The 26,661-nt window shown below is 43.7% G+C and overlaps 1 protein-coding gene across 1 annotated transcript in view; it reads left to right on the top strand.

Annotated features, from left to right (window-relative positions):
- LOC147659538 (erbin-like) overlaps nucleotides 1-26,661 on the top strand; it is a gene marked incomplete at its 5' end in the record, with an annotated part of 115,724 nt that overhangs the window by 46,462 nt on the left and 42,601 nt on the right. The window contains 3 exons of the mRNA XM_086951664.1: nucleotides 1,539-1,658; nucleotides 25,057-25,251; nucleotides 25,367-25,459. Coding sequence (XP_086807790.1) covers nucleotides 1,539-1,658; nucleotides 25,057-25,251; nucleotides 25,367-25,459 — 408 coding nt within the window. The remainder of the gene's footprint in view (nucleotides 1-1,538; nucleotides 1,659-25,056; nucleotides 25,252-25,366; nucleotides 25,460-26,661) is intronic.

Raw genomic sequence — 26,661 nt, 5'->3', positions numbered from 1 at the left:
GAAACAATGGCAATTACAGAATCGGTAAATACCGATTTGGTAAATTTACCGATTTGTCAAGGGGGACAGGGTGTCACTTTGACACCCTGTTGCACCCCTGATTCTGGCTTGTGTGCCATGTGGCACACATACATGCCCAAAGGGCATGATTGTGTGTCACATGGCACAGGTTTACATGCACAGATGTGCATGTACACAGAAATTCGTTATTTACCATGCCATTGTATTTCATGGTAAATAACGAATTCCTAAGGGCCTGTGGCACTGTTTCCAGTGCCACCTATATCCCATAATACCGATTCGGTGCATTTACCGATTTACAGATTCGGTAAATTTACCGATTCGGTAAATATACAGAATCGGTGATTTTCTGTTCCCCTACATCTGAAACTACAAATACCGGTCGGTAACGGCCGAAATCGGCCGTTACCGACCGGTATTTGGCCACCTACGTATGGCCCTTAATGATTTTCTTTCACGTTGTAACTAGATCTGAAAGGAATTTTTCTGCTGTTAGGTACTTGGATCAGGCGGCCCAATGGGACATACAGTGTTTCAGATGCATGTTCGATTTTCACAATGTCCCCAAAAAGTTGATTTTACTTGGAAGGGTGTTAAACGTAGCTCATTTACATTGTCAGAGGTTAACCTAAAAATCCATCATGAATCTGGCTAACCCACAACTGCGGTGGACACTGCTCTTCTAAAGGTATTTATCCGATTAATTGAAACCTGTGATGACTGGGTTTCCACAACGAAGGAAGAAGAAAAGGAGATCTTGTTGTACTGTCCTAAGTTATACTAAGGATTCTTTACCAGGGCAAGCGCAGTGTTTCCACTCTTGAAATGTTAGGAGAATCCTTAGGTGTCTGTTTCAAAAGCAGGTAGTGAGCCATCCTTAAAATGGCTCTAAACCAATGATCATTGTTTATCTTGCAAATATAGTATATCGATACTGAGGAATCAAAAGTACTTTTAGGACATAGGTTGTCTTAGTTCTTCAGATCTAAGTGAATCCATAGCACGCTGTAAGGAAATCTGGAGAGACCACAAGGCAACTTGGTTTCAAATTGAATTAATGAAGATTGGGTGTCCTTATTAAATAATTTTATTTGGAAGTGTTCAAGAAGCCTGAAATGTACTTGCTGATCAGCACTAAGCAGTGGGGGACATTGCTTCAGTTTGAAGCAGCCCAGGTACAGATACTGAGTAATTTTGCATAGCATTAACAATGCTTGCCAAGAATGCCAATGCTTGCACTGCAGCCAGACAAAACTTATGTTTTGACTTTGATGATTTTAAGTAGCTCTACAAGCGATTACCAGAGTATCATATTTGCACGCTTGCTCTTCAGGCATAATGAGTCAGGATGTGCAATATCTGTCCAGGAAATCATATACATGTCTGGCATACCAAGATAAGTGAATAACAAAACTATATAAACTGATTCCAACTTTTACCTGTTAAAATGAGTAGCTTTTTAAAATATATAATTATCAACTTTTGTGTATAATGCGTTTTTTAATTCCATCTTTAAGCATCCCCAGGCAGGCAGCACTGGAGAGCCATGCCAGGATGATGTGTTTCTATCAGGACCGCAGACCTACTCAACTGCTACACTCAGTCTCAAGGATGGGCCTTCAGAGAGTATGAAAAAGGTGAATATTTATAAAAGTAAAGTATTCCATTTATTTGATGTACAAAAATGCAACCTTTTGCAGTCCTGACGCCTTTTCTAAACTAGGCTAGATTTGAAGATCGGTGATAGGGAATTAAGGAGATGAAGCATCAGTGGAATAGAGGAGAGATTGGTAAGTGGCGAACTTTTCAGCAGCAGGGTTTTGAAGAAGGGCAGATTGTTTTTCTTCTTTCTGTTGTAAGGAAGTTCGACAGGATTGAAGCCATAGCACCAAATATTCATGTTCTAGGGCAATGCCATTTGAATTTGGGGGTTGGTACAATAACTACAGGGATCAAAGTCTTTGAAGATCTTAGCTATTTGATAGCATGAAACCTGGGGACCAGACTTTGGAGGTAAGTGGGGCCCTTGCTTTGTAGCACTTTGTGCCTGATACAAAGAGCTGTGAATCTGATAGTCTACTAGCCGCAGATTCCTTAACATAGAATATTCCCCAGGCGTGAGACTGGACCCAGAAAACTTCCTTGCCCAGCATCCCTGCGTGGCGGGGGGCGGTGCCACACGACTCCGCCGACGTCCTCCGTGGGCGTGACATCAGCGTGGTCACATAAGCCCCACCCGGCGCGCTGATGTCAGTTTTCTTCTTTGCCGTGTGCAACGCGAACCTGGATCATGTACTCCTGGCCTGTTTTCAGGCCTCTCTTTTTCGCCTTGAGCGTTTTTTCTTGAGAACAGTGTGCGAAAGTCTTCAGGCTTCAAAACTTGCTCATCTTGCCCGCACCAGATGTCGGCGACGTACCGTCACTCCATCTGCATGTGGTGTTTGGGAGAGCACCACGACTCCACAGACTGTGAGGCGTGTAAACATCTGAAACTGAAGCCCTGGCGGGAGCGCCGGATGCAACTCCTCTCGGCACGCATGTCCATAGTCACTGCTTCCGTCCCCCACGGACGATTTCAAGAACCGCCGCCTGCGTCTCCATTATCGTCCTTCTCCCAGGCCACAAGAGCGTAGCTCACCTGTTAAGTGTTGCAGTTTGTCCCCAAGGGCCGGTCCACGGCCTGTTGGAGGGGTGGGTACTCTGCGGGTGGTGCGGCCCAGCGCGTCTTTACCCTATCCGCCGTTTCCCGGCTCAGGGGTGACTAGAGCCCAGATGGAGGCCTATGCGGTGGCCTTGCAGGCCTTGTTGGCTCCTCTTCCTCCTCCAGGGACGTCTGCAGATCCCTTGCCCAGGCAGGGACTTCTGCGGCATTGCTTGTGGCTCCGGCCCCGGTGCCGACAGGCTCGGCTCCAGGTTCGGAGGATGTGAAGAGGAAGGAAGATGGCGTCCATGTGAGCGGTTGCAGTGGCTGTGCTCGGCGGTCTGGGGATGTGTGATGTCAAATATCTTCTATAGTCCTACAGAGGATGAACTTGAAGAACCAGAACCAGAACCAGAACTCAGAGGAAATCAGTTTACTATCCTGAGTTCTCAGAGTTGTCAAGCAAGAAAGAAGAAAGAAATTACTCTGACTGTTCTGACTCTTGTTTCCGTTTTTGCTGCCTGCTATCAGATTTCACTGCCTCTAATTCAACAGCGCCTCGTGGGGTAAGGCAGCGACTTTCACATTACATCCTATTTAATTTTGTTATCGTGACACCATGATGCCGAGGCAGCAGTGGAGACGAGGGGGGGGCCGTGTCCTGTGTCACGGCGGCTCTGCTCTGCTTTGATTAGCCCTAGCCCTCGCCTCAGCGTTTCATCTTTACTTCTGGATCTAGCCTCTGCCTAGAGAGCTCACAGAGAGAGCTCACACCTCGTTCATTTCATCATCCCTGGCAGCTATTATTTACTGCTTACTGCTTACTGCTTGCCTGATTGTGAATAATCAATAATCCCTGTTCGTACGGGCAACGACTGCTCCAACGTGCTGGCTCCCGTTTCTCCTACTCTCCTTGCACACCTTGCGCTCACCTGTTCTCCAGCCTTTCCGATTCCCCAGCCTCCTGACTCTCGAGCATCAAAAAACGTCATCTGGAGACTCGAAGGAGGGGGTTTAAAAGTGCTGCATGTCCTTCATCTGTTTCTGCCTTTGTTGTCACGAGAGACGGCCAGGGCAGGACTGGAGACAGCCAGGCTTCTGATAGGTAAAAGGCGCAGGGGGGGGAGTGTTTATTGGAACGAACGGCTGTAAGAGACAATACTGAAGGGATTTAATAAAAAAAAAAGAGAGCTTGAGTTGGAAACCTAAAATTGTCGAAAATGACAAAAATGTTAACAAATGCTACCAGATAAATCAATCTTAAAGTGGAAAGCACACATTTATATCTTGAATAGTCAAACTTCCAAAACTGAATGCCATCTAGATTTAAATGGAAGAAATGGGGATGCAGCTTTAGCAGACTTAAAAATCGGATTTTCACTGAAGGTTTGTTTTCCTTTGTACGATTAAACTCTGCAATTAAAAACACATTAATTGCTTTATGTGCTGATAAATTGGTAAAAGTACAAATCCATGAGCTCTCTCTAGCTGCTTTAACGCATACCATCTTAGAAAACTATTTGAGAAAGCTTGACAGCAAATCTGGAGCAGAGGATTCAAAGGGTGATAAAAACGCATTGAAGAGACATTCTCTCTGTAGTAAGAGACCCCTAGAAGGATATCATTGGAAAGTGTCACTAACATTCCCAAATTCTTGGACAGCGAGCACGGACGCAGACACGGACATGGACATGGATAAAGACAAAAACAAAGATAGAACTTCTGAAACGGAATGCACAGACGGAGCGTTTAGGGATGGAGAAAAGCCCGTACTGAAAGAACAAAGGAAGCAGAAAGAACAAAAAAATCAGACAATACAGGAGTCGCAGACCTCAATAAATCAACCCCAAGCCAACAATATGGCCCTTAATAAGGGGCAAATTGCAGGGATTGAAGATGTTGCTATCTCCTCACTAGAAGAAAGACCTTGTATAGATGATCAAAACCCGATAAATAAAGAGATCGCAGAGGAAGGGGCTGAGGTCGAGGATCAGACCAAAACTATCAAGCATAAGGGTCCTGAAACAAGAGGAGCTCGGGCAAAGGAGAGAGTCATAACTAAAAATGAACCTCAAGAGAAAGAAAAAGAAAAAGAGAAAGCAAAGACTAAAGACAAAAACTTTGAAAAAAAGTTGGAAAGGGAAAGAGAAAAGATAAGGCGCAAGGAGAGGGAGAAGGAGAAAGAAAGAGAAAGAGAAAGAGAAAAAGGCAAAGAAATGAAATTGAAGACAGGAGATAAAAATGAGGCAGTGGAAGATAAAGAGGAAGACGAAGAGAGCGCCAAACGGGAGCTCCTAGCAAAGAAAGCACAAAGATTACAAACGATAAAAAACTTAAAAGCTACAGCTAAGAATACCGGTCTTACAGGGACATCCCAGCTACGAATATCGAATATCTTCAGCCCCCTACCAAAGGAGCCTCTAAGCGATGCAACAATAAATGAAAAACTACTGGATCTACCACAGATTTCAGTTCACACCAAAGACTTTAGAAAGCCAGATGATGACAATTGTACTCAAAATAACCCTTCAAATGCAAGTATCTCTAGCATAAACAGCAATGTCATCACAGGAAAAGGAAATTCATCTGAAGATCCAAGCACTGGGAGCGAAGAGACAAGGCTACCTCCGGAAGTCGACAAAAAAATAATCAATCAAGGAGATCTGCCTGATCAAAAAAAGTCAATTCAGAAAACAGAACTTTTAGAACCTATCAGCAACATACAATCTACTCTAATAGGGAAAAACTCGCACTTAAATCTGTCAATCCCCGACGAGGATTCTGAATCTGAAATATATCAAACTGGCATATCTATCTCGAGCAACCCCAGTGATTCAAGCGAATTAAGTGACTCAAGTGAATCAAGTCTCGATATACAAAGAGATACAGTACCTCTAGAAATTACTGGTTTCAGTGAGTCAAGATTATCCACGGAGAATAGTTTCTTGGGTAAAAAAAGAAATGGGAGTGGAAAAAGACGGATAAAACATAAAAGGAGTGAAAAAAATCTGATAAATGAAGAAACTACAGATCCCGGTAACAATACGGACTACGACAAAATCAGATCCAATCCTACGAGAAAAAACCCAATGAATAAATCACCTGCTGAAGCAAATGACCCCTCACTGAGCGAGGTGCTCATATCCATAAAGAATCTCCATGAGGATGTTAAAAAAGACAGTCTAAAAAATCGCAAGGCCATTGAGAAGTTACAAGGGGCTGTGAACAAAGTTACCAATATCTGCTCAGAAATGTCGGATAGAATGGTTATGGTGGAAACTCGCACTGAGAACCTTGAGACTGATGTTATGAAACTTCAAAAAAGTGAAAAAGAGCAAGATGGAATAATAAAGGACTTAATGGCTAAGGTAGAAGATCATGAAAATAGATCTAGAAGGAACAACCTAAGGTTCCTTGGAATTCCAGAGAAATTTGAGGGAGATGATGCCAGAGGTGCAATGATCAACATCCTAAAAGAATCATTCCCGGAACTGGAAGCCTGGGATATGACAAGGGAGATACAACGGGCCCATCGCTTCCCCTTGACCCTTTCAAAACATCCCAAAAAGCAAAATCAATATCCCAGAGCAATGTTGGTCTACTTTGGAAACTTTGTTCTCCGCGAAGCAATTTATGATCTTGCAAGACCAACAACACAAAGAGAACACAAGGGATTTAAATTCTTTGCGAGACCAGACTTTGCTCACTCTACCGTAGAACGCAGATGGAAAATGCGCCAACTATTTGATCCATTTGAAAAACTCGGAGCGAAAGTATTTTTGCAAAATCCGTCACGCCTGAAAATCATATACAAGGGCACAACAAGAACATTTAATAGCGAAATACAAGCGCAGGATTATTTACATGAAATTACAGAGACTATTCCACGAAACTCTAGGAAATGATTTCAGGATATGTTAGAGGATAAGAGAAGTCAAATCAATTATCTCACCTCTTATTCATGCATAAAACTTAATGGTATATTTTGAAGATTTGTTTATCGGTTGAATAAGCTGGAAGACAATCCTATCAAACCGATAAAAAAAAAAAAATGAAACGTTAATTGAAGAAATTAGGCCTTAGTTTATTTGAGTTAATATAAATATGTAATATACATCTATAAACCAGCCCAGCCCGCCGGGCTCGCTTACATTGATGTCACACCCCTGGTCGCAACGAGACCAGGTAACCTTCAAAGGTGGTGGTGGGTGGGGGGTGGGCAAGAGGGTGGGTGGTCGGGCAGATCAGATAGATTATCGAAAAAAAAAAATTCAACGAACTGAAAGAAATGCATTACTATATAGTCACAAAAATCAGGATTGATAGATGGGTCCATTAAAAATATTGTCAGTTAATATATGTGGCTTAAATGACATCAAGAAGAGGCAAATGGTAGCAGTTGGCCTACAGAATATTGGCGCCAATATCGTATGCTTACAGGAAACCCATATTGAAGGGTCACAATTACAATTATTAAATTCATTTGGATACAATCTGATTGGCACAACTTCACAGGGTATGCGGGTAAGAGGGGTAGCACTTTTGGCTAGAGGTAGAGGGTTTAAATTTAATAAAACTAAATCTGATAAGTTAGGAAGATGGGTGATCTCAGAAGTTCATACAGGGCAATCGTCTTCAATGACCATCTGCACAATTTATGGATGCAATAATGATGATCCTATGGTAATTAATAATGTCTCCAATGAACTTACCAATTGGCCACTACCACTTATAATTTGTGGCGATCTCAATATAAATCTCTCACATGATTGGTCCACAAAAGACAATTGGCACTACCATGGTCGCAAATCAAAAGTCTTTAATGCAATAAAGGAACTATGCATTACCCATGGGCTAATTGATGCGTGGCAAATTTTAAATAACAATTCCAATGATCCAGGGTATACATATTATTCAAATCCACATCATACACATGCTAGACTCGATTACTTTTTGATATCTAGTTCAATTAAAACTCATTCAAAAATAGAAAAATTACCCCGAATCATGTCGGATCATAATCCCTTAATACTAACACTTGAGATAACATCTTTGACACAGACGCCACAAACTTGGACCTTTGAGAGGTCTTTGCTCCTTGAGAGTGAATACTGTAAACATATGAGATGCTGGATTTCAAATTTTTTGTTGGTTAATAATGGCAGTACAACGGTAAATTTCGTTTGGGACGCTTTAAAAGCAGGCATTAGGGGTGAAACTATACAATATTCACTCCGGAGCAACAAATGTGCAAAAGAATTATTAAGACTCTCACAAGAAACTTTAAAAAGGTTGGAGGAAGAGCTTATAAGGGTTACAAGAAACTCTTCTACTACAGAAGAGATAAGTAATGCACAAACTCAGGATGCTATAGCTAAGGCATCAATTACAAATATATACATCAATAAAGCTATTAAAAAAGCTACTGCTCACCGGGAAAAAATATATGAAGTTAGTGAGTCGGTTGGCCAACAATTAGCAATTCGGATGAGACAGCAGACTACACAAAATCTAATACAAGAAATTCAAGATCCAATAATCGGTAGGGTAACTGACTCAGAGAAGCATTTTGGCATTTTTATAGTGCTCTGTATACAGAAGAGGGAGAAATAGATCAAAAGAAAATTGCTGATTATCTAGATAGAAATACCTGTGACAAACTTAACATTGAAGACCAGCTAATTCTGGAAAAAACCCCAGACATCGAGGAAATAAGAAAAACTGTGAAAGATCTTTCCCGCGGGAAAGCAACTGGAGTAGATGCCATCCCACTTGAATTTTACATAACATTTCTGGATCAACTCCAAGAAATCTTGTTGAGCCTATGTTCACACCTATTTAGAGGAGGTCAACCCCCCAACTCATGGTCTACAGCTAAAATTGTGATATTCCCTAAGAAAAATAAACCTCCCGACCAGATGGGTTCGTATCGACCAATCACCTTAATAAATGTAGATTCTAAAATCTACTCTAAACTACTCGCTAACCGTATCTCGTCAGTAATTCATAAAGTTACATCAAAAGTACAACACGGCTTTATCCCTGGGAGAGACACTACCGACCACACACGGAGAGTAATTAGCCTGTTTGACTACACCCAGGTGGCAGGAGACCCGATGGCACTTATTTTACTTGATGCCGAGAAAGCCTTTGACCGGGTCTCCTGGCCATTCTTGTGGCAGACAATGTCCAGGGTCGGCTTCAATCACACATTTATACAAGCAATACAAAAACTTTATATTAATCCTCAAGCGATGGTGATGGTTAATGGAGGGAATTCAAAAGTACTAAAAATTTCGAGAGGAACACGGCAGGGATGCCCTTGCTCCCCGCTGCTATTTGCTCTCTATATTGATCCCTTTATTAGGAGATTACAAAATATTAGTACTATAACTCCCATCCGGATAAATGAATACTCAACAAAAATTCTCGCTTATGCAGACGACATTGCCATTGTCACTGCTAATCCAAACTTGGCTTTACCAATTATTGAACAGGAGGCACAAATATTTGGCACTATTTCAGGATATGCTTTAAATCGAGGGAAAACCCAATTAATTCTTAATAACAAATGTGCTATGATAGACTCACGTATAACAAATTCAGCCACGTACCTAGGGGTTACAATAACTTCTGAGCTAGAGAATTTAGTCGACCTGAACCTTAAACCTATCTCAAATAAAATACAAAAAGACCTTCGCCGTATCAATAATTTACATCTTTCTTTGATAGGACGGACAAATGCCCTAAAAATGGTCTACTTTCCAAAACTTTTGTTTTTATTTAGAGCGATCAATCTGGAAATTTCAGATCATTGGTTTAAAACAATGGAACGTATCTTTACGGATTTTATTTGGGCATATACTCAACCCCGCCGTGCCTATAAACTTCTTACACTTCCCAAAGAAAGAGGAGGGTTAAGTCTCCCAAACCTCAGGCTATATTATTGGACAACAGTCCTACTATATAATCATGAGCTTTTTTTTCTTGATGGAACAGGAATATCTCGGGATAAAGATGCACCGACTATTCATCAAATAATATTAGATGATAGAAGTATCGGTTATCTTTGGAAATATATCTTTGATAGCTATCATAAAAAAGTTAAATTAAAAACTCTCATAGCCGTGTTTAAGGTCTGGAAATCTGTGAGGAAAATGATAGGTCTGAAACGGTTATCTGTCTATACTCCAATACAAAATAATCCCCTTCTACCAGACATTTTCAAAGATTCCTATATTGATAGATGGATCATAGCTGGAATTACTAATATAGGTTGCTTCTTCTCCGCAGAAGGGATACATTCTTTTGAATTTTTGAAAGACAAGTATCATCTTGAATGGAGAGATTTCTTTAAATATCTCCAAATTAGAGATTTTTTAATACGACGAGTGAGGAGAGAAGACAATATGCCTAAAAACATCATAGCTGAATCTCTTAGCCATCATCAGGAAAAAATACGGATTGGGGGATTTTATCAACTATTACTTACATATTTACCTGATGATAGGCAGAAGATTATTCAGAAATGGCAAAAGAAATTTATAATTTCAGCTGATCAATTTGAGTATGTAAATGAGCTATCACAAACTGTACTCATGTCAACCAAATTACAGACACAATTTTATAAAATATGCTTCTTCATGTACTATACTCCAGATAGAATTGCCAAATGGGGTAATGGGAGAGGAACATGTTGTTTTCGCTGTAACTTGCAAGATGCGGATTGTATACATATCTTTTCATCTTGTCCCATTTTAACCTCTCTCAAATCAAAAATTGAACATTTCCTCTCATTAATCCTTAAAACTGTGGTCAATCTATCTGATCAAACAGTTCTATTAGGCTTAGTAAACAGTACTAATTTGAATACTGGTCACGAACTGATTTTTATCTCGATGGCCGTTCTAAGAATCTGTATAGCATCGGCTTGGCTAGATCCTATTGCCCCCTCATATCAACAGTGGTTTTCAAGACTGTTAGCAATTTTTAATTTAGAAATGGCAATATATAAAACTAAAGGTAGGAAAAGTAGAATAAAGGGCTTAAAAATATGGTCTCCTTTAATAGAATGGTCTGAACTTTAGGCACTCATTTAACAATAATATGGCTAAAACTGTTTAGATGTAATGTATACCCATCTATCCTAATGTATATCTGTATCTTGATGATTCATCTGTTAATTCAAATATTCAATTTTATGTACTATTATTATTTATAAGCTCTTGAAATTCTTTTTGTTCTACATTCAATCTGCCCGATCAGAGTGGGGGGGGCGGAGGGGGGGGGGGGGGGGGGCTGGGGGTTGTCTTATGTGTTGTATTGTCTTTTCGTTGTATAAAATCCAATAAAAAGAGTTTAAAAAAAAAAAGGATGTGGTGCTGTCTGGGTGCGACCCTTCGGGGTTCCCTCCTTCGGGCCACATTGCCTCTGCCTCGCCGCAAACCCTCGCGTGGCCCCTGTGGTGTCGTGGGTGGTTGTCGGGGCTCAGCGTGTCCCCGAGTCCCCCTCGGTTCTATGGGCAGGCGGCGGCCTTGTCCAAGGCTGAGGAGACGCCCCTCAGGCATCGGCGGTTGCTGGCCCTGGCGTTGCCGCATGGGATAGCTAGGGGCGGGGCGTGTCCTCGAGCCCCCCTCGTCCCTCCTTGCAGGCGGCTGCCTCGTTGGAGGTTGAGTCGATGCCTTTTCGGCGCCTTTCCTTAGCCGCCCGACTCCAGCCCAGCCGTGGTCTCCTGCGACGCGCGTTGGAGTGGAGGTCGTTCCAGCGTCCCCTGTGGCGCTGGTCGACGTTGACCTGCCCCCGGTCGCGGACTCTACTGCGCCTGACCGGCATCGGGTTGCTGATTCATCTTCGATCGCCCTCTCCTCCCCGGAGGTTCGTCAGTTGATGGTTTCGTCTTCTCCGGAGACCGGTCGTGGCTTTTTCCCCGGCTTCGTCTAAGGACGGCTCCTCGCCATCACAGCGACCGCAGTCTTCGCCGGAGGTTCCTCAGGTCCCCCATTCCTCTGCCTCTTTCCCCCCTTTCCGGTCTTAGCCTTTCCTTCCTCCGGTGGGACTGGGGGACGGCCGCCTTAGCTTGCAGACGTCGCCCACAGAGGAGCTGCTTTCCCCACCGCTGGACCCTATGGAGGCGGGTGCTGCCTTCGCTCCGGCTGTTTCTACGGCTACGGGCATCCTGCGCATGGACGATCCAGCTCCCCATTTCCCCACGGATCATCTTCTGGAGGTCTTCCATCAGGGCTCTGGTGGTCCGGAGCTGCTTCTTCCCTTTTAGGCTTCGCTCCACACTTCACTTTTGGGGGCTTGGGGGCGGCCAGCCACGGGGGACCCTGTGCCCCAACAACTTCTGCACCGACACCGTCCTGCGCCTCATGACCCTGTCTGTCTTTCCCTTCACCCTTCTACCAGGGTTCCTCTTCTACAGAACCCTTCTACCAGGGTTCCTCTTCTACAGACTGCCTTTCCCTCCCGGCCATCGGTGTTGTCTCCTCCGTCACGGGAGGCCCGCTGGTTAGATTCCTGGGGGCCTAATATCTTCGCCTCTACCAGCGCGGCATTGCGGGCCCTTAACACTCTGTGCGTCCTGGTTAGGGCCACTTCTTGCTTGTTGGACTCAGCTGAGTCCCTTCTGTCTGCTGTTTCTCGGGAGGGTGCCTGTGTTGATCTGCGGCACCATGTGTTGGATGGCCGGGAGCTGGCGTCATTCATTCTTTGCTCCGCTCTGAACATTTCGGAGGTGCTTGGTCGTATCATGGCTTCTTCTGTGGCCCTTTGCCGACATGCCTGGCTACGGGATAGTATGTTCCTGTAGAACGTTCTGGGACGGTTGGTGGACCTTCCTTTTGATGGCACTCTTTTGTTCCATGCCCCTGCAGACTCTGCCATTCAGAGGTTTCTGGCATGGCTTCGCCCCCCTCCCTCAGTGTCCGGTAGGTCATTCTGGTTTTGAGAGTGAATGGTGAGTCATTCTGGTCTTTTGAGGTATTCTTCCATTGTGTTCTGGGGCCTAGTTGCAGGTAGCCCGGTTGTGTGTATTCTGTGTGGTTATTGTGCCTTCCGGTCCTTTGTTGGACTTTGGTGCTGTTGGCTGCTGGTCCGGCCCCTATTTGATTGTGGTTTTGGCTGTTGGTCAGCCATGTGGGCCCTGAGATTAGGCCTTCTGTGTCTTCTTTTTGGCTGATTGGCAGGCCCTCTGCGGTTCCTTCGTGGGTCTTCTTTGTTGTCCTCTGCTGCGGATATTTTATCCTAAGAGGGTTCCCATGTTCCTGGGACGTATCATGCCCTATATGGGGTAGTGGTAGCTATTATATAGCCCTATCAATTACTGGGGAGGTGTAGTCGTCCTTTGGGCCTCTACTCTCTGTGGCATTGCGGTATGTCGCGGGTGCGATCTCCTTCAATCTGTCCTTTTAGCGGTGCAGCCGTTCCTGTCTTCTCCGCTGCTTGAGGGTGGGGTTTCACTACTTAGTGGATTGGTTTACTAGTCCTGCCCCTTGTTCTGAGCCTGCATCTGGCTTGGTCCGGGCTTTTAGTTTCGTGGCGTTGTCAGCAGCTGGCTGCCCCGCCTGCTCTTCTGTTCTGTGGCCGGTGACCTTGACTCGGCCTGGTCCGTTGTGAGATCTCGTTCTTCCTCTTATGCATGCCTTCTTGCTGCCGCGCTGTTCTGTCTTGCCTTCGAGCTCTGAGGAGCTCAGCGGCCCTCTTCACTGGGTTGTTTCCCGGTGGAGGGCTTTGCCATACTTCTACCCATTCTCCTTGGAGTCTGTAGGTGGCTCTTCTTCCTCTGCGTTTTCTGTACCTTGGGGCTTCCGGTGGAGGTCCCTGGTAAGTTGACTAGGCTTTAGGTGGTCTGGCCTCCTTCGTTTAACCCTTGCTTCTCCTGTTGGTGGAGGCTGGGTTGTCTCTTGTCGTTATGACATATCCCCTGAAGGGCTGGTGTTCCTCCACAATTCTGAGGTTCTCTTCAGCTCAGGGCCTGTGACTCATTCCCTGTTGCGGTGGTCAGGCTATTTTTCCCTGTCCCTGTGACTGGTCCCCTGTTGGGGGTCTTGTGCTCGTCTGAAGCTGGAGAGGTCCTCTCGCAGACCCTCCTCCCCTTTGTGTATGGCTTGGGTATCTATTCTACGTTAAGGAATCTGCGGCTAGTAGTCTCTATCAGATGTACGGGTACTTACTTTTGTTAACGATGTATCTGGTAGAGACGATTCTAGCCGTAGATTCCTTCACGACCCACCCTTCCTCCCTGTTCTGCGAGGACCCTCTGCTTGGGTTTTCTGCACTCGCCTCCCTTAGGGTGTCTTGTCTTCCATGGGTGTCCTCTTCCTTTTCCTCTGGTCAGGCAGCCATCCGGTTGGTTTCCCTCCAGCGTGAGGGCCAACTTTGGCTCTTTCTCTCTGTTGTTGGGGTTCTGATACCCTCCTGGTCTTTTTCGTTGGGTTTTTTTTGCCTGTCCTTGACCTCCTCCTACTTTCAGTAGCTATGGGCATTCTTGGCAGTATAGTCTGGAGATGGATGACTGTTGCTCTTCTGTTTCCGTACTTGTGGCCCTTTCCCGTGTGGTTGTAGTTGCAGACTTTCTTTCTCTTTCTTTGTGTCTCAACGCTTTCTCATGCTTGTGCCTCCAGGGTGGCTCTCGCCTTGAATTGCAAGGTGGTTCCACGGAGTGGTGCTTACGCTTTTCTTGCTGTGGCTTAGCTCCTCTGGCTTGCTAGTGCTTTACTGTCACTTGGTGTTTTCGCCTTGGTTTGCACCAGTTGTGCCTCAGAGTGGTGCACTGCTCTTTCCTGCTCTGGCCTGCTGTTGTCGCCTTCTGGTGCCTTGGTGCCTCCTAGGGTGTTTATCACCTTTGTTTTTCTCTATTTTGTCTATCTGGTTTTTTTGCACACTGTTCTCATGCTCTCCCCAATTTTGTTATGGTGCAGAAAAGTTCTCAGAAACAAACTGACGTCAGCGCGCCGGGGTGGGGCTTATGTGACCTCGATGACATCATGCCCGCGGAGGACGTCGGGCGGGGTCGCGTGGCACCACCCCCCGGCGCGCAGGGATGCTGGGCAAGACCGTTTTCTGGGTCCAGTCTCACACCTGGAGAATATTCTACGTTAAGGAATCTGCAGCTAGAATTGTCTCTACCAGATACATCATTACCGATGGTAAGTAACTCGTACATTGGATGTACGTCTTGGTGCCAGAGTAAACGATTGAAGTACAGCTTTGATATATCTGTGAAGGAGATCAATATGTGGACTACTTGCCTACGCCTGCCTGGACAATGGTAGCTCAAATTTGGACTGTGTATGGGTTGCTGACGAGGAAATGGGTTATATTTATTGGAACTCCTTGTTGGTTGGTGCACAATTTCACTACTTAAATGAGTGGTAACGCTTGAAAAATAAGCGCTAGAGACTCAAAGACTTTAGAGACTTCGTCAGCGCTCCTAAGCGCTCTGTGTGCCTTCCCCCCTTCCCTGCCTCCGGACCGCCCTCGGCCGAGTATCGACGCCGAGGGCTGGGATCCCGGTTTGTGGCGGCCATATTGGGTGTGGGCCAGGCGGGTGACGCGCTCTAGCAGCGCTTTAAAAAGAACGGTCACGACTCCGCGCAGCGAACGCGTACTGCGGACGCGCCGGACCTGCGCCGGAGTCGTGCCAGAGTCCTGCCCGTCTGCGCCCGTCCGCGGCCGGACGGGGCCAGGGGCCATGGAACCAACTCCCACGTCTATTACCTCCGCAAGGGCCCCTCATTTCAGGTATTCGGCTCAAACTTTATTACACCTTAGACCTACCCCTCTCCCAGAATGCTCCAGGGGTTCCTGTCCGTGCCCTGAGGGCCCTTTCTCCTGCATAAATTGCAAATATCAAGCCACTTACATAAAACCTACTACTGAGAAGTTAAATAAAAAGGAACAAACTCCTCCTAAAGGGACAAAGGAGACAAAATGCCTCCTTCTAAATGTTCGCACCCTACCTAGACATCAACTTGAGGTATGGGACCTAATACACACTACACAACCCGACCTCTGTTTCCTAACGGAAACTTGGTTGAAACCCCATACAGTCCCCGCAATCGCTGTAGGGGTTCCTCTTGGCTATAAGTTTACTCACTTTGACCGTCCTGAGAAAACAGGCGGTGGCTTAGCCATCATGCATAAAGAACACCTGAAGGTCATTATATTAGAACAGAAATACAGCCCTCTCTTCGAGATTATAATTTTTAAAATGCAATATGCCACAAACATATTTTGGAAAGGAGCCTTAGTCTATCACCCTCCAGGGCCTTCCACAGGCTTCCCCCTCGCACTATTGGAACTCTTGGCCCCACATTTCAAAGCAAAAGAAGATTTCCTCCTTCTTGGCGATTTCAATGTCCACGCTGACAATCCCTCACTCCCTGAAACTATGTCCCTTATCTCTGAACTATCTTCCCTCGATCTGACTTTGCAAAACCATGAGCCCACCCATAAAGGTGGACACCTTCTTGACCTGGTTTTCACCAACTTCCCCAAAATACACTGCCTTTCCCCGACTCAAATAACTTGGTCAGACCACCTTATTGTGGAATTCTCAATATCCAAGGTGGCCAAGCCCTCCAATGAAAACTCCCTACCTCCCGTCTGGCGTCGACAATGGCATAAAGTCACCGCAGAGGAACTGCAAAAGGTATGGAAGCAGCCCACTCCCACAGAGACAGACAGTATAGAGGCCGCTTTAACCAAATTCAATAAGTCTCTCAAAGAAGCAATTGACCAAATAGCACCTCTAAAACTGCACAAACAATACCCTGCCACCAAACAGGGAGCATGGTACACTGAGGAGATTAGAACAGAAAAACAAAACTGTAGGAGGCTGGAAAAGAAGTGGAGGAAAACTCGTACTGAAGAAAACAAGAAGGCACATCATGATGCCCAGGCTAGATATTACAAAAATATCAAACTTGCTCGGAGGAATAGCCTCTCTCAACGACTCGCAGAAGCTGGAAATCGTTCCAAGGAACTATTTAAAATCCTTCAAGACTTTGTAAAACCAACAGCATGTAAAAGCCCTGATGACTTTTCCCAAAAACTATGCGACGAAATCTCCCTGTTCTTTGAAAACAAAATCAACTTGATTTACGATAAAATCCTATTGGTCTCCAACCATAATAGTAACAACTCACTCTCCCCCTCCATCCCGTCCACACGGAGTAAAACCACACTCACAGCATTCCCAGCAGTCAATGACTCAGATCTCACCTCCCTAATGAGCCATATAAAATCTGGATCTCCAGACGATCTTTTATCAGCTAAAATAACTGCCTCTCTGCAAAATCTGCTTAGGCCCCATATTCTAACATTGATCAATCATTCTCTTAGGGAAGGATCTGTACCTACAGAATGGAAAAAAGCAGTGGTGAACCCAATCCGAAAGAACGCAGCAATTCCATGGACCGACCTCTCCAACCTCCGACCCATCTCTCTCCTACCCCTTCTCAGTAAGATGACCGAGAGACACGTAAACACTCACTTGTCCAAATATATCGAGGCAGCGGATGGCCTAGACCTCTCTCAATCTGGATTTAGGCCCAACCACAGCACAGAATCTGCCCTCCTTTCAGTGACTGATAACATCAAAATGTCTCTGGATGGAGGAAACTCAATGATTCTAGTGCTGCTGGATTTATCCGCTGCCTTCGACACTCTGTCCCATGAGATACTTCTCGGTCGTCTGAAGGAGAAAGGAATAGAAGGGGTGGCTCTCTCTTGGCTGGAGAGCTTTCTTTCGGACTGCCAACAAGAGGTGAGATTGGGCTCCCACCATTCTATCTCTAGGGAGCTCACCAAGGGAGTACCACAGGGCTCTTGCCTAAGCCCCACACTTTTCAACGTGTATGTGGCTCCCCTGGCGGACATTGTAAGATCTTATGGGTTCACCCCTGTGTCGTACGCTGACGACACTCAGCTTTTGTTCCCCTTTAAAACCTTAACGCCCGCAATAACAAAATCTTTTGCGGACGGAATGAGGGCAATATCTCACTGGATGGCCATCAATCGCCTCCAGTGTAATGTAGGAAAGACTGAGGTAATGCTGTTCGGGGAGGCCACACTTTTGTGGTCCCCGGATTGGTGGCCTCAGGATTTAGGACCAACTCCAAGCCCCAAACAGATTGTCAAAAATCTTGGTGTGCGCTTAGACAGAACACCCCTGCTTAAAGAACACACAAATCAAGTAGCAGGTTCCTGCCTCCAGGTCATTGGTCTGTTACGACGAGTCTTCCCATTCTTATCAGACTCTTATAGGAAGACTCTCGTCCAAGCCTTGGTTATAAGTAGGATGGACTACTGCAATGGCCTGTTGGTCTCGGCAAATGAGGAACAACTACAGAGACTGCAGGTGGTCCAGAACATTGCCGCAAGATTAGTCCTCAACGCCCTGCCAAGGTCTGCCTCACCCCCCCTGCTGACAAAACTCCATTGGTTACCAATCAGACAGCGTGTAAAATTTAAAATCTGCTGCACAATTCACAGATGTCTGTATGGCAATGGACCCAAATATCAAAAAAAAAATATTCAAACCCTACATACCCAGTCGAACTCTGCGATCCAGCAGCCAGCAACAACTCCAGGTTCCTAGGATAAAAAAAGCCAGGCAGGGAGGGCGAGCCCTGTCCTATAAAGGCCCCATCCTTTGGAACTCATTGCCCTCTGTTCTCAAAAATACAACCAACTTTCAATCTTTCAAGAAGTCCCTGAAAACTTTTTTATTTGTCGCCTGTTAGGTCTGTTCCCCCTTATCTCACTGTATAATTACTAGTTCCCCCTTATCTTACTGTATAATTCCTAGCTTCTGGCTCTTTGGTTATACAAAAGTGCGGAGATACCCATTCGAGGGTTGACTTCCAGCGCTATACAAGAGCATAAATAAATAAATAAATAAATGCACGTCATGCAACAAGCCTTGATTGCATTCGGCTTAGAATTGAAGAGTCCATGATGTTCGTTCTGTGGTAGCATAGGAGGCAAATGTCACATTATCCCTATTTTTGCCCATTCTGCAACACATTCTTGTGGAAGATTTAGGATGCTTTTTATTTTGCCTATTTGTGCTATGCCCCATTGAGATTATGATTGGCAATCATATAAGTATACTGAAGCATGTATGAGCCATCGCGGGGAGATTCACAGTATCAAATCAGGGTGGACATAGCATGTCCAAGTTTTAGCTCACTACATCCTTCTATGTTTTTGTTGACCCAAACTTGTTTGCTCTGTTCTTGAGCTAAATTAATCTTCAATCTAGAGAGTGCAAACAGACTGTTCTTTCCCTCTACACAAATGACATGCTGTCTCTGCCAGAGCTGAATTCAAGCACTTCTTGTCCATTAGAGCGATGAGTGATTGTGAACTGCACACTGCTTTCCCAATAAAACTACATGTTTCTGGTGAGCGTTCAAAGACATCTCATTCGTATTTCTGAAAGTTGCATCCGTGTTGTGCAGCCAGTACATCGGATTCATGGGGGGGCATGTTGGGTTGGCATTTTTTGAACTAACAGTCTTATTTCACACGTCTGCCTTCTCTTTAAATTATTTAATATTTTCTTTTATTAGTTATCGTTATGTTATGTATTTTAGAATCCACATTGGGTCTAACATTCATGGTTTTACTTTTAATGATTCCAATATTAAAATGGCGGCTTATGCGGACGATGTGCTTTTATTTATGTCGCAGCCCCAATCCTCTCTTCCTGTCTTTGTAGAAGAGGTGCAATCCTTTGCGTCCGTTTCTGACTACAAACTGAATAAAGACAAATGTGAAATTCTGCCCTTGACAAAATATACCTTTAGTGCTGATTTTGCTATTTCAGGTTTTTCATGGAGTCCTCAATTTATCAAATATTTAGGTCTACACTTTACCTCAACCGTGGCGGGGACGGTATCGCGTTGCATGGATAATTGTATACAAAGATTATCTTCTTTAACGTCAAAGTGGCATCCACTATACTTATCTTGGTGGGGTCTTTTGGATACCATAAAAGTTATGCTCTCTCCCATATTCGTATATACAATTTCAAATATCCCATTGTCTATCCCTCTTCAGCATTTTAGGAAAATTAACTCTATTTTATCCTCTTTTTTATGGGGACATAAGAAGTCCCGCATGTCTGTTCGTAAATTAACTTGTCCAAAATCGGAAGGGGGGACGAATTTCCCAGACTTCTCTCTTTATCATAAATCTTTCATGCTGACTCAATCGTCACGATGGCTCTCTGACCCTTCTGCACCTTGTCCTCTCTGGACTACCTTAGAACGATCTTTCCTTTCTCACTTCTCCTTTCAGGAATACCTATCTTTTACACGCAAACCACAATCCGTTTCCACTCCTATACTTAAACGTACTTCTAAACTCATTCCATCTCACCTTCGTCATTTTTTCTTAATTCTTCCAAATGGCATAATTTACACATCTTAATTAACAATAAACCTTTCTATTGGAAAACCTGGAAACAACGTGGGCTGATTTGGGTCAATCCATTATATAATCGGGATTTAATTCTACCCTTTGCACAGGCTCGTATTGTTTTTGATTTTCCCTCATCTGCCTTCCTGACTTTTAGACCACCACCTTTAAATAGCTCTATCGATTCTACTCATACTGTTAAACTGCATTCTCTGTTGCTTGCTCATTCTAAAGCCTCTACCATTTACAGTTTTTTACATACCTCATCCACACCAAGAGACATAACTCAGACAGAAATATTGTGGGAAAAAGACTTTGACACTTCCTGGAATTTTGACGTCTGGGATAAAATTTGGCCTAAACTTAGGAAATCTTCCAGGGTTGCAAACACGACGTAAACGCTCTTCCTTATCTATAACAGACTTCTATTCTCCCCTCTTACTCTCCACTCATTCCACGCTGATGTCTCACATGAATGTTGGTCCTGTTCGGCTCAACATGCTGATTTATTCCATTTACTCTTTAATTGTAAATTTGTTCGCCCTTTTTGGGAAAAGGTGTGGAATCAACTAAATTTGATTTTTCAGTCCACTCATCCCTTTTCTAAGTTACATATTTTTTTAGGTAGCTTATCCTCCATCTGGGAACATTCAAACTTTAATGTCAAAATAATTGACCTTCTAATAGCAGTAGCCTTCCAGCAAATAACGAGAGACTGGAAGGACTTCAGTAAGCTCTCATATCAAGCATGGTGGTATGTGGTCTTTTATAATCACCGGCTAGACACTACATTTGTATATCCATCACATTTGGCATCCAAGCGCTCTGATTTATGGGCTCAGGTCATTTTATTCATTGACGCTCATGCTAAATGCTCTACTACCCCTAGACCTCTGCAGCAAGAAGTTACTAAACCTTTATGACTTCCTTTGTGTTAATTTATATTTCTATTTATACCTTCTTTTGTACAATATTGCTTATGTTATCATTATTTTGACTGTATTTGCATTTTTTATTTGTTATGTTTATACTCTGTTTATTTTCTAAACCCACTTGTTACATTGTATATGAACCTACTCTAGGCCTTCATTGTTTTTTTATCTTCTGCACATTGTTGTAATTCTTTTGTCTTAATAAAGTTTTTCTGAGCTTAGAATCCACATTGGGTCAAGGAAAATGAAACACCATATACAAGTTGCTCAGGGGAGGTGAATGGGATATTTTTGGCATGGGTGCTATGCTGGTCACTGAGGTAGAGACTCTTCAAACTTCTGTTGATTAACTACATAGCCGTTGTTATTGGTACAGCAGTAAACTCTTGCTTAGATTACTGCAACAGCCCATATGACTGCTTTGTCTGTATCAAAATCCTACCTTCACAAAGAGTCCAGGATGCAGCAGCACATCTGATATCAAACTTGTGGGAAAACAGAATGTGCGACCTAATCCTCATGCACTCTACATCGGTGACCAGTCCGGAGTAGTATTTTATTAAAACTAGTCACATTAATATTTAACAAGCATTGGCATAGCCAATAGGTCTTGCCTTCAGAACCTTATAAGTATTTAGCCATGCAGCACATTATCCTGGGTGCTACAACATCTACTGTTTTTACAGTGGAAGCTTTTACACTAATAAGCACAGTATAGGACTGCATAGTGCATGTGTTTTCTCTCACTTAGTACTCCTGCAGAAACAGCATTCGTCTCCATTTCTACTGCACCATGCTTGTTGTATAATGTGTTTTAATATAATATGCCACATTGATTGTTTGAAAATCTGAAGCTCGCACTCCCCAATCTCAATGAGCAAGCTGCGCCCCTGAGTGCATCCTTTGTTCTAATACCTTGAATGAGTTTCTGAGAACATGTTTTATTGAAGCAGGAGCAGCACGACCTAGAAGGGTAGGTGTGGCGCCTAATGCCTGTGGAGACCGATTACAGAGAGCAAACCGGATGTGACGGGGGAAGGTGGTGTAATTAGAAAAGAGTGTGCGGGTGAGAGACAGAGAAAAAGAGAGCGAGTGCGTGTGCACGTGCGTATGCGCATATTAGTTACATGTCTTGGTTACATTCTGAGGTATGGAAGAACTGTTTATTCTGGAGCTACTTCGACACGACAAAGAGTACATGAATAGGAGCCAATGGAGAGACATTTTAATTAAGTAAATACGGCCTTAGACTGCCAACAAAACACTACAGTATCACCAACTGTGGCATTTCCGTTTTGATGAAAACAAAATTGGTTTCCATAGTCATCATCTCTAAAACTGCAGCAATTACAGATGTGTGACCCTTTCTGATGGTCATATGCAGAGCACACTGGGGAACTTGGGACCGGGAGCAGAAATGTGGGAGACATTGAGGTCATTATTCAACTTGATTGCTTACAGTACTCTGCTATGCACGAGTTGTAGCTCTAAAGCGAGTCACATCACACCAGACACTGAGATAGTCTTGAGTTTTTACATGGACAGCACTTCGCATGTTAGACTATTTGGGTCCACACTTACAATCCTAAGATCTAAACTATGACTGTTATAATGCTAACTGATATTGGCAGAAAAAGAAAAAAAAAACAGAACTGGCTATGGAAGTTAGAAACACCACAGGGCCTGCTTGCAACAGTTCTGATTTTGAGAACCCTAGAAAAGCTATATAAAGCAAGGAATCCAGTCTGGATCCTGGGTCAGCTTTGTTGCAATGAACCCCTTTGGTGGCTGGGTTTATGTCTTTCACTAGGTCAGCTTTTTCACAGCCCTGTGTCTTTTCCTGATATTTACAGGGAAATGCTTCTAGGTGTCCGATTCTTAAGCATTTACAGTTCGCCCCTACAGGCAGACCAAAAGCCTTGAATGTTGTGTGTGTTTCTGAAATACAAATGCCGTCAGTGGAGCACATTTGTTTCAGAAAGACAAAAGACAGCATTCCAAAAAGCTAAGCGGAGGCATTTATGGTAACCTTTGTGTTTATAAACTAAAAATCCCATGTGTGGTTGCAAAATAAAACAAGCCCACTCTTACCTCGCCAGTATGCTTGCACTTGTGCGTATTCAGCTTCCACGCCTTGTTGACAGAAGCACTGTAGTCCGGATCAGAGCAGATGTAGTGCTTCTGAACTCGTCCACGCTGGTCTGCTAATACCTCTAACGAAGCACTCCTGTAGCACCCTGCTTTTGACAGCTGGAGACTAGCTTTTGGTGGCTGTCATGTTTTAAAGAATTCACTTACAGAAGATATTGTAAACCAGTAGAATGCAACAGGAGTAGAAAGAAACGCATATAATCATTGGCTATATGCTGTGCAGTGAAAAAGAAAAGCGTGTTTCCTCCTGAAGTGTCCACATTGCATGAAAGTGGGCTCCAAGCTGAAAAATAAAGCGCAGCGCAGGAGTAGATACGTTTTACCATGCAGTAAAAAAGAAAAGCATGAGACCCCCGAAGTGACTGCATTTCATGATAGCAGGCGCTGTGCTGAAAAAATAAGCATGGGCCTGTGTAGATTAATCTTTTACGCCATGCACTAAAAGCGCCTGGCCACCCGAAGTGGCCTCATTGCATGAAAGCAGCCACTGGCTGAAACCTGAAGCACAGCGCACGGTTTTGGTCGAAGGGGACAGCACACCGAGAAACAGTGGGTGGGAGGGGAAAGCAGTAACAGAGGACAAGCATGAACCCGGCAAAGGAAGCGGTCAAGAACACACAAAGTAAACACAACACTTAACACAAGCATAGGCAGGCCAACCAAAAAAAGAGGGCTCCGAAAGTATCGTAAGAGCACATGTAGCGGGGCAGTCTGTATGGGAGGTAACAAAAGTACAAAATGAGGAACTAGTAAGCTATTTCACCAATCAAAAGCCGAATTTACAAAGGAGAGTAAGACGAACCCATTAAAAAGATGGACTGTGCTCAAAGCCCATATTGTAGGTAGAGCATGTCTCGAAGAGACAGTGCATGCGCTGACAAGGCTAGACCTAAAAACGTACCAACAGTCTGGCGATCTTGGGGGATGGGGGTGGGGGGGGGGGGGTGGGGAGGATCAAAGTGTACTAGCCAGTTAAAAAATCAAGATGCTGGGACCAGCATATGCTGTCTATACCAGGTGTCAAATTTATACCAGAGTCGACAGATCACTTTTAGACCTGGGTACTTGTTTTTGAAATCCTGACCCATGGATTTTAGACACATGCCTAAATGACTCACAATTCATTTATTCTTCCATTTGTTATCGAAAGTTGAAATTTGCGTTCATTTTGAGAGGCATTTGTTGAATGCTTTCTCATTACAAAATGCCCTGAACAGCTAGAATCGAGCAATTTAAAGACAACAAAGTCATTGGAGGTCCTTCTCTCAGTACGTTCATAAAGTACTTAGCACTGTATGGTTCCATGAAGCCTTCCTTCTCATTCTAGGTTTCTCATTGTCCTATTGCACTATTACAGCACCAGTGTCTGGTCCCAGGAAAACTAAGATTATTGGTTTCCTTCAGTAGTAGTTATTGAACAATTACTGATTGAGAATTACAGTGGTAGATATCATTTACCTCATTGTATAAGCCTAAGTAAACAAGTAGTTTTTAAATATATTTTTTGCGGTTTTACTGTGTTTACTATTTGTGTAATTTGTTTTGAGATGAAGGTACAGGATAGTTTGGGACTGGCTCCATTACTGTCAACTGGATCCTTGTTATGACAGAGAATGCCATCGCACTGATTTTGCATGCTATAGCAACTAAGCATTTGCAACCATTACCTCTACAATGAACAGGGTGTTTTCTTTTTCACTAGCTTTTCCTCATCCCATTCCCATGATCCTCATCTCACCTCTTTCTCTAATGGAGCCTGCTGCACTTGTTCAACCCTTTTCTCTAAAGCTGTACTGTAATCTTAGATAACCTTCAATACAACACAGCTCCAACTTTTGTTAAATATATTTAATGATTACATATACCATTTGATCTGTTTAGGTACCGCTAACTAATGGGCAAACGTGTCAGCTTCCTAGACCTCAGGGGAACTATGGTCAAGGTCACCCTCCTCCTCCTCAGGCAACAATGGCAAGACATCCCTCTCGAGAGCAACTTATTGATTATCTGATGTTAAAAGTTGCACATCAGCCTGCATACCCACAGGCACAGGGTCCCCTAAGACAGGGCCAAGAGGTATGTCCTAATTGCCATTTCAGAGATTTTTGACATCCTTTGTCAAACTGAAATATGCGTTTAATAGTACATCAACTGATTATCTCTCAATGCTGCTTTTTTTTTACATCTGCAGATGCGTGTGAGAATTGAAAAAGATCCAGAGCTTGGATTTAGTATATCTGGAGGAGTTGGAGGCAGAGGGAACCCGTTTAGACCTGGTGATGATGTAAGTACTATATTTGGGGCATTTGGTTTGATTCTTAAGATGAAAGCCTAATGTAAAAAGAAGTTTCTGTTCAGTCTCATTTGTTCTCAGTGGTGCTTCCTAGTTGGGTTGTTGCCTCTCAACTGGTGCCTAGAAACACTTGAACCATATATTCTGATGTATATGAACTTTACTGCTTAATGTTGCTTCTTGACATCTACATACCACACTGAACAATATGTTTCCAGATTAGGCATCTTTATCAACTGGCCAATGTCTGCCTCAGGGCTGTTAAGTAGGCTGTTTGCTGCCCCATAGACTCTTTTGAAAGAATTGTCCAAGTTGTGCATTATCTAGGTGACAGAAGAGTTACTGAAATTCTGAAGAATGATTAAAAAAACAGCCATCAATGAAGATGTGGATGCTTCCTGCTTCTGTTTCTTTCTGTGTTCAGTAGAATATAAGTTAAGTTATTCAGAGGTGGTGTAGAATGTTTGCTCCTTTCGTATGTCCATCTGTTGTAGTTTTCTAAATTCCTGCTCATGACAGGGTATTGCTTCTTCATGAGCAAGATTTTGAGTCAAAAGATCAATTAAACATACACTGCTTCTGTATGTCATCATTAAACTTATGCTTCAGTTCTTGCCTTTTCGAGCTGTTCAAAAGAAATTAATAAAAACTATCTGTAAAGTAAATTGTTTTGTAATACTGTATTTAAATGTATATTCAGTGGGACAACATGTGTGCATTTATGAGAGCAAAGAGCGCAGAGATAAGTACCTACAGTGGATTGAGCTCGGGTAATGCTGAGGTAACACACAAAATTTTCTCTAACGGCCTTATCCTCCATGAGTGACCAAGGGCGCATGTTTCAGGCTATGCTATATGTCATATATGAGCTAGTGCTACCATGTTGAGATTTTGGAATTACTCAAAACACTTGGTGCCGAAGCCCCTTTTGAGACGTGATATGCCAGTATTGGCAGTTTTGATCTTGCATTGTAGCAATCCTGTTTAAAATCTTTGGGCGGTTCCACATCAGGGTTGACTTGCAGATTGTGTTAATTCTCATTGTTTTCAAATTTGATTCTGAACTTGGAGAATTTGTCAAGTTTTGATGTACATTCCAAGATTTCACTTGTGTGGTGTATTACCGTATTTCAAGCCCAGCTTTGCTGTTAACTTGGTCAGTGCTCAAGAGGTTGATTTGAACTTGTCAATCC

This window comes from Lissotriton vulgaris, unplaced genomic scaffold (genome assembly GCF_964263255.1).
Source record: "Lissotriton vulgaris unplaced genomic scaffold, aLisVul1.2 SCAFFOLD_1493, whole genome shotgun sequence".
NCBI classification, from domain to species: Eukaryota; Metazoa; Chordata; class Amphibia; order Caudata; family Salamandridae; genus Lissotriton; species Lissotriton vulgaris.
This window is presented reverse-complemented; position numbering and strand designations above follow the sequence as displayed.